Source organism: Cetorhinus maximus, chromosome 5 (genome assembly GCF_964194155.1).
Source record: "Cetorhinus maximus chromosome 5, sCetMax3.hap1.1, whole genome shotgun sequence".
NCBI lineage: Eukaryota > Metazoa > Chordata > Chondrichthyes > Lamniformes > Cetorhinidae > Cetorhinus > Cetorhinus maximus.
This window is the reverse complement of record NC_135883.1, coordinates 105,665,701-105,674,603: the sequence shown is the minus strand read 5'-3', so window position 1 is coordinate 105,674,603 and position 8,903 is coordinate 105,665,701. Positions and strand designations below refer to the sequence as shown.

The 8,903-nt window shown below is 39.2% G+C and overlaps 1 protein-coding gene across 1 annotated transcript; it reads right to left on the bottom strand.

The window, feature by feature from the left end:
* Positions 1–569: 569 nt before the first annotated feature.
* Positions 570–2,562, bottom strand: LOC144680334 (4-galactosyl-N-acetylglucosaminide 3-alpha-L-fucosyltransferase 9-like). The gene has a single exon (XM_078541313.1). The coding sequence runs from the start codon at positions 2,556–2,558 to the stop codon at positions 1,506–1,508; it is 1,053 nt and encodes a 350-aa protein (XP_078397439.1). The 5' UTR covers positions 2,559–2,562; the 3' UTR covers positions 570–1,505.
* Between the last annotated feature and the right edge of the window lie 6,341 nt (positions 2,563–8,903).

Sequence of the window (8,903 nt, the reverse complement as noted above, 5' to 3'; positions counted from 1 at the left end):
AGCTGCCAGCCATTGGTGGTTGCGGATGTCTCACCCTGAGTCAATTAATATCCCGCTGAGCATTAAATGGTTGTGGAGCAACTCACCGAGTGGGGACGGCTTACCACAAAAATTTACGCTAAGGGTGGGAACCCAGCACAATTTAAAACTCTGCCCTCAGTTTCTCTCTCCACTGATGCTGCCAGACCTGCTGAGTGTTTCCAGCATTTTCTGTTCTTAATAGAAAAATGGGTAAAACAGACAACACAAATGTCATACAGATGAGATGAAAATTTTTGTTGGTGACCTGTAGCAACAAAATTCTCACTAAACATGTGATTCAAGAATATTTCCAAAATGGAAAGAGTTCAGAAAACTGATATCAAAATAAACAGGTTGATTTTAATCAACTTTTTACATCAAATTTTTGCTAAATAAAGTACAGAGACAGCTTCAAATATGTTATAGAATAAGCAGTTACATTTGATTGCGAAGGTATTCAACTGTAGTCAACAGATCCAATGCAACATAATGGCAAAGTTAGACATAACTGTAGACAACCTTTTTGATCAAGCCCCAGTTTCAAAGTGTCTACTTTTAAAATGCTACAGAGTTTTTTGACCCATAAGCAATCTGGATTTCAGACAAGCAGTTGAACAGCACAGAGGTAGTGGAGAGGTAAAGATGTTGTCAAAGGGGCAACAAGTAAGTGAAAAAGAGGAAGAAAGTCAGGATGGACCCTATCAATCACAGAATTACCTTGCTGTTAGAGGCTTTAAAGGTGGGTCTTCAAGTCAGTTCATTTACTTTGTTTGTAATCGCAGCAACAGGGTGATGACTTGAGGGTCAAGTAAGATTATAAATAATAAACAAAGCATTGCAACTCTACCCAAGATGGATGCATGTAAATTTACAGTGCTTCTAAATCATTTAAAGCTCTTTTCTTTAAAATGTGATAAAAATTGAATAATGTTCCTGCACTAAAAATATCAGGTCAATTGTTCAATTTGTTTCGGAACATTTTATTCTTAATTTCCAGTAAAGATTTTTTTTCTAATATTATTCTACAAATGGCAGTGCCAGGGGAAAGACAGTGTGAAGGCTCTTTGCGATAAAAAACATTCTGCTTGAAAAGCAATTGCATTTTGCAGCGGAAGACAATTTATAATGAGAATTTGATGCTCAGAAATCCACTACTGAAGTGTCCAAGGCATGAATAATTCTCACAAAACCAGAGAAGATGTAAGGTTGTAGATGCTTTTTTAAGTTAAGCAAAAGAATTAGGGATATAAATTAGCCTCAGGACACAGCTTCAAAAAAGGCGGTATTGGATTGGTTACAATGAAACTGAATATCAGACACTGTACATACTGGATGGCCAATCTGCTATCTACCATTTTGCACCACCGCTCAAAACAAATTTCTGCCACTTAATGTTTTTTTCAAATTAACAATAAATTATTTTAGTTGGAAAAGACCATTGAATTCTATAGATACTGAAATTTACTTGAGCTACATTTTAGAATTTAATCCCAAAACCATTTCCCCAAACTGGAACATGATCTATATTCTTGATGTTGTTTTATATTCTCACACACATTACACGCATGTTCATCCCAGAAACGAGTCATCCTCACTGTGTAATATTTCCTCCATTTGAAGTAGTGCATGTACAAATCCTCATTATCATTTAGCATTTGCAGGTAACCCGCAAGCTCTTTAGCTGAGTGGAAATCATCCACATGAATGAAAGAATCGGCCGGAATGTAATTTTCATAGTTGTTTCTCGATGGCCCCATGACCACAGGCACGCTGCCTGCAAGCAAAGGATTGTAGAGCTTTTCAGTTATGTAATCTTCGTGTATTGAATTCTCAAAGGAAAGGTAGAACTTACACCTAGATATTGTAGGAATCAAATTGTTATTGCTCAGGCGTTGCCAGAGGAATTGACCATAAATGACGATTTTAATGTATTTGTAGAGTTCATAGTAATACTTCACTCTGGCATGCTTACGGTTCCAGTTGCTTACAACCCAACACACTAGGTTGCTTTTATTGGGAAATACAAAATCTGATGGAACTTTCTTCTTTGACAGAGACCCATAAGGCACTTGGATATCTGAATCCCGCCGATACGTCAAGGTCAGGTTGAAGAGCTGGTCGATTCCAGTATTTTTTTTAGTGTTGGTGGGTGACTCCAGGTTCATCCAAACCCATTTCTGAAAAGCCGGTCGAGGTTGTGTTGGCAGGTTGGACATGTCACTCCTTATCTCCGAGTGATGGATAAGGACAGCGTGGGATTTGGTGTACAGGCTCCTATCCGCAGTCAAATAACAGGCACGGATGTCGAACTTAGATTCACAAGAATTGAGCTCAACTGGACTACCAAAAGGCCAAAACCAAATGAGTACAATAGTGTCATTCTTTGCAGGCATATAGAGGTTTTTTGTGTCTATGGGAACATAAATCCAGGTGTTAGATGGGTTGACATAGAGTATCAAAAATGTTAAAAAACAGACCAAAATGATGCTGGAAATTAACAGGATGCATAAGTTCCTTTTATTAGATGCTAACATCATGGCGGACCCTGTAATAGAAGAAATACAAAATGTTCAAATTCTCGGACCACAGCTCCTTGCCCATTGAAACTACATCAAGGACCACCAACTTCCTAATATAACTATTTATTTAGCTTATTCCCATGATATGGGCATCACTAACAAGGCTGTTATTGTTTAACCTGGCTGTGTTAAATGGCTTGCTAAACAAGTTGAGTGGTTACTTAAGAGTTAAGCTCATTGGTATGGGGTTGGAGTCAAACATATAGGTTAGACATTAAAAAAAACCTTGCATTTATATAGTGCCTTTTTGCAACCACAGAATGTTCCAAATGAAGTATTTTTGAATTGCAGTTGCTGTTGCAATGTAGGAAATGCAGTAGCAAATTTTCACATAACACAGAAATGTGACGATGACCAAGAACTGTTTTAAGTGAGAGTAGTTTTGGGATAAATATTGGTCAGGATACTGGGAAAAATTCTTCAAAGTAATGTCATAGTATCTTTTACACCAAATACTACCCTGAATATGCTCACTTAGATGTGGTTTATAAGGTAGCAATTTTGCCTCCGAGTCAGAAAGTTGTGGGTCCAAAACCCGCTCCAAAGACTTGAGCTCGAAATCTAGGCTGACACGCTCAGTGCAACACTACCGGAGGTCCTTCAGAAGAGACGTGTATCTTTGGCCCTATCTGCCACCTCAGGGAGGAGTTCATAGTAATATTTCACTCTGGCAAGCTTATAGTTCCAGTTGCTTACAACCCTACACATTAGATTGCTTTTATTGGGAAATTCAAAATCTGATAGAACTCTCTTTGACAGAGACCCATAAGGCACAAAAAACCTCTATATGCCTGCAAAGAATGACACTATTGTACTCATTTGGCTTTGGCCTTTTGGTAATACATTTGAGCTCAATTCTTGTGAACCTGAGTTTAACATCTTTGACTGTTATTTGACTGCGGATAGGAGGCTGTACAGTAAATCCCACTCTGTCCTTATCCATCACGGGGACATAAGAAGCGACATGTCCAACCTGGCTCAACTGGCTTTTCAGAAATGGGTTTGGATGAATCTGGAGTCACCCACCAACACTCTAAAAAATAGTGGACTCAACCAACTCTTAAACCTGACCTTGACGTATCGACGGGATTCAGATATCCAAGTGCCTTATGGGTCTCTGTCAAAGAGAGTTCCATCGGATTTTGCATTTCCCAATAAAAGCAATCTAGTGTGTTGGGTTGTAAGCAACTGGAACTATAAACTTGCCAGAGTGAAGTATTACTATGAACTCCACACCCTAGGTGGCAGATAGGGCCTCAGATGCATGTCTTCTCTGAAGGACCTCCGGTAGTGTAGCACTGAGCGTGTCAGCCTAGACTTCGAGCTCAAGTCTTTGGAGTGGGTTTTGAACCCACAACCTTCTGACTCAGAGGCAAAATTGCTACCTTATGAACCACAGCTGACATCTAAATGAGCATATTTAGGGGCCAGGGTAGTACTTGGTAGGTGGGGTTGGGAGCTGCGGGGTGTAGGTGGGAGGTTTTCAACAAACCGGCAACTTTGTAGTCACTTATACAGATTTTCTTTTAAGAATTGTTAGGAACTAGATATAGTTTTAAGTAAGTTATATGTGTATTTGTATGTTAGGAATAAGCTATAGCGTTAAGTATAAGTTTAAATTTACTTATTTTGTTATTTTTGGGTTAAAAGGATGAAAGCTAGGTCTAGTTTCATTTAGAGTTTTTCTCTGTAAGATGGAGCCAGCAAGTCTGAAGCCCTGATTGTGTACCTGCATTTTAATGAAGTTTTATGACTCTTGAAGTGGTTTAGGAAAGTTAAAACAAAGTAGGGAAAACTGTGCTGCTGCCTAGCAACAGGCGATCCATAGAAAGACAGGGAGAAACAGAAAGCAGTTTTAGTGCTGTTGGAAGCAGGTGCTAGGAGAAGCTGGCCACAAGAACCATGCTGGGGCTGGTGTCCTCACGATCTGACTAACTAGGGAAGCAGAGAGGGTTTTAAACTGAATAGTCGGGGCAGAGGATCAAATTTGGGAAGATGTGGCAAACCGGAGAGTAGTGACAAGGCAAGAGACACAGGTATTAATATGGGAAATGATAAACAGACTGTAACAGGAAGGGGCAGAGAGTACAATTCTAAAAGTAAATCAGATGAGGCTAAACGCTACAAAAATAATAAAAGGACAAAACTAAAGGCTCTGTATCTAAACGCATGTAGCATTCAAAACAAAACAAATGAACTGATAGTGCAAATAGAAATAAATAAGTGTGATTTGATAGCCATTACAGGATCATGGCTACAGGATGACATAGATTGCACCTGAATATTGAAGGGTATGTGACTTTTAGGAAGGACAGGAAGTAAGGAAGAGGTGGAGGGGTGGATCTGTTAATTAATGATATTATTAGCACATTAGAGAGGGTTGATCTAAGTTCAGGAATTCATGATGTAGAAGTGGTTTGCGTTGAGAAGAGGAAAGATAAAGGCAAGAAGTCACTTGTGGGAGTGGTGTACAGGCCTCCTAATTGTAACTACACATTAGGACAGAGTATAAAAGAAGAGATAGTGGGAACTTGCCAGAAAGATACAGCAACAATCATGGGGATTTTAATCTACAGAAAGACTGGAAAAATCAGATGGGCAAAGATAGTGTAGATGAAGAGTTCATAGAATGTTTTTGGGATAATTTCTTAGAACATCATATTCTGGAGCCAACAAGAGAGCAAGCTGTACTAGTCCTGGTATTGAGCAATGAGATAGGATTAATTGATAACCTCCTAGTGAAGGCACCCCTAGTTAGAAACAGCCATAATATGATTTAATTTTACATTCATTTGGAGGGACAAATGAGTGCGTCCAAGGCTAGTATTTTAAACGTAAATAAGGGGAATTATGAGGGCATGAAAGTGGAGCTAGCTATAGTGACCTGGCAAATGAGGTTATGGGATATGTCAATAGAAGCTCAGTGGAAGACATTTAAATGGATATTTCAGAATACACAGAATATATACATTCCAATGAGAAAGAAAAATTCCAAGGGGAGGGCCCACCATCCATGGTTAACTAAAAAAGTTAAAGACAGTATCAAACTTAAAGTAAAAGCATAAAATTACACAAAGACAGGTGGCAGGTCAGAGGATTGGAAGAATAAAAAGAACATCAAAGAATGACAAAAAGATTAATAAGGAGGGAAAAATTAAAGTATGAGAGAAAGCTAGTGAGAAGTATAAGAGTTTCTACATATTTAAATTAGAAAAGAGTTAACAAAGTGAGTGTTGGTCCTATAGAAAGTGCGTCTAGGGAATTGATAATGGAAAGTAGGGAGATGGCGGATGAATTAAATAGGTATTTTGCTTCAGTCTTTACTATAGAGGACACAAGTAACATCCCAGAAATAGGTATAAATCAGGAAATGGAAGGGAGGGAGAAACTCAGGAAAATTACTATCACTAGGGAAGTGACAAATCTCCAGGTCCGGATGGACTTCACCCTAAGGTCTTGAAAGAAGTGACTAGTCAGTTAGTTGATGCATTGTTTTTAATTTTCCAAAACTTCCTAGAATCGGGGAAAGTTCCATTAAATTGGAAAAAAGCAAATATAACTCCTTTATTCCAAAAGAGAGGGAGGCAGAAAGTAGGAAACTAGAGGCCAGTTAGCCTAACATCTATCATAGAGAAAATGTTAGAAGCTATCATTAAAGATGTTATAACAGGGCACTTAGAAAATTTCAAGGCAAACAGGCAGAGTCAACATGGTTTTGTAAAAGGGAAATCATGTTTAACCAATTTATTGGAGTTCTTTGAAGGAGTCACATGTGCTGTGGATAAAGAAGAACTGGTGGATGTCCAGTATTTAGATTTCCAGAAAGCATTTGATAAAGTGTCACATCAAAATAAAAATTACAGAAAATAAAAGCTCATGGTATAAGGGGTAACATACTGGCATGGATAGAAGATTGGTCAGCTAACAGGAAGCAGAGAGTTGGCATAAATTGGTCTTTTTCTGGTTGGCAGGATGTGATCAGTGGTGTGCCATAGGGATCAGTGCTGCGGCCTCAACTTCTTACAATTTATACAAATGACTTGGATGAAAGGACTGAGGGAATGGTTGCTGAATTTGCTGATGACATAAAGATAGGTAGGAAAGTAAATCGTGAAGAGGATGTAAGGAGGCTACAAAGTGACATAGATAGGTTAAGTGAGTGATTAAAGATCTGGCAAATGGAGTATAATGTAGGCAAATGTGAAATTGTTCATTTTTGCAGGAAGAGTTAAAAGGGAGCTTATTATCTAATGGTGAGAGAGTGCAGAGCTCTGAGATTCATTGGGATCTGGGTGTCCTAGTGCATGAATCACAAAAGGTTAGTGTGCAGGTGCAGCAGGTAATTAGGAAAGCGAACGGAATATTATCATTTATTGTGAGGGGAATTGGTTACAAAATTAGGGAGGTTATGCTTCAGTTATACAGGGCATTGGTCAGACCACATCTGGAGTACTGTGTTATTTAAAGAAAGATGTAAATGCATAAGAAGCACTTCAGAGAAGGTTTACTAGACTAATACCAGGAATGGGCGGGTTGTTGTATAAGGAAAGGCTGGACAGGTTAGGCTTGTATCCACTGGAATTTAGAAGAGTAAGAGGCAACTTAATTGAAACCTTTAAGATCCTGAGGAGTCTTGACAGGGTGGATGTGGAGAGAATGTTCCTTCTTGTGGGAGAATCGAGAACTAGGGGTCACTGTTTAAAAATAAGGGGTTTCTCATTTAAGACAGAGATGAGGAAATTTTTTTTCTCCCAGAGGGTCGTGAGTCTTTGGAACTCTCTTCCTCAAAAGGCAGTGGAAGCAGAGCCTTTGAATATTTTTAAGGCAGAGCCAGATAGATTCTTGATTAACAAGGGGGCGAAAGGTTATCGGGGGTAGGCTAGATTTTTAAAATATTATTCATTCATGGGATGTGGGCTTCGCAGGCTGGGCCAGCATTTATTACCCATCCCTAATTGCCCTTGAGAAGGTGGTGGTGAGCTGCCTTCTTGAACTGCTGCAATCCATGTGGTGTAGGTACACCCACCATGCTATTAGGAAGGGAGTTCCAGGATTTTGACCCAGTGACAGTGAAGGGACGGCGATATATTTCCAAGTCAGGATCGTGCGTGACTTGGAAGGAAACTTTCAGGTGTTGGTGTTCCCATCTATCTGTTGCCCTTGTCCTTCTAGATGGTAGTGGTCATGGGTTTGGAAGGCGCTGTTGAAGCAGCCTTGGTGAATTCCTACAGAGAATCTTGTAGATGGTACGCACTGCTGCTACAGTGCGTCGGTGGTGGAGGGAGTGAATGTTATGAGACAGCCTTTTGGTAAAGCTGAGTTATTTTAAAAAAATCCCAGAGGGAAACTTTAAACTGTCATGACCTATAATTTTAAGTGTTATGTTTGAGATGCAACTCTAAATTCAGGAACTGATGCCACCAGTTCTCGAGAGGTTTTATATTGACCTAAATGAAACATTTTATTAATTTACACAAGTTGAATATATACATATGGCCACAAATTACTACGATGATAACTTATAACAAATTCCCAACCAATCTCCATTAAGGTAACAGCAACCCATAGACTTAACCAGACACTAGGCAAAGCATTTTCACCTTACGAATTCAAAATGAGGGTTCCTTTCACTTTGGTTCCTGTGGAGACAGTTGGAGGCTTACAGCTACTTTGATCATACATTGTCTCTGCCCTGCATACAGGAAAACTGCTATCCATACACCTAGCACAGCCCATTGAGTGTAAATTCTCATTATATCACCACCCTCTTCTAACAATAAAACCCCTTTCATAGTACCAATTTTATTAATAAAATAAACATATTGCTTGGTCTTTGCTAGCTAGGTGCAAGATTTCACTCACCTTCTGAATGCTCTTTTCAAAAAATGCAAATGCACTCTACCTCTCTTACATCTCAAAACTAGTACACGTCAAAGCATCCAGATTAGCTGCCTTTAATCCAATTAAGACACAACCACAGATTAAATCTCTATTTTAAAAGAAAAATATTTTCCAATAATATTATATACATTAATAGCTTCATGACTGTGAATGTTTGTGGATGTGGTGCTAATCAAGTGGGCTGCTTTGTCCTGGATGGTGTTGAGCTTCTTGAGTGTTGTGGGAGCTGCATTCATCCAGGCAAGTGGGCAGTATTCCATCACACTCTTGACTTGTGCCTTGTAGATGGCGACAAGGCTTTCGGGAGTCAGCAGGTGAGTTACTTATCGCACGATTCCTAGCCTCTGACCTGCTCTTGTAGCCACAATATTTATATGGCTATTCCAGTTCAGTTTCTGGTCA

What these genes read in the sequence shown, in the direction of transcription:
- LOC144680334 (XM_078541313.1), bottom strand. Translation starts at nt 2,558, where the DNA reads ATGATGTTAGCATCTAATAAAAGGAACTTATGCATCCTGTTAATTTCC.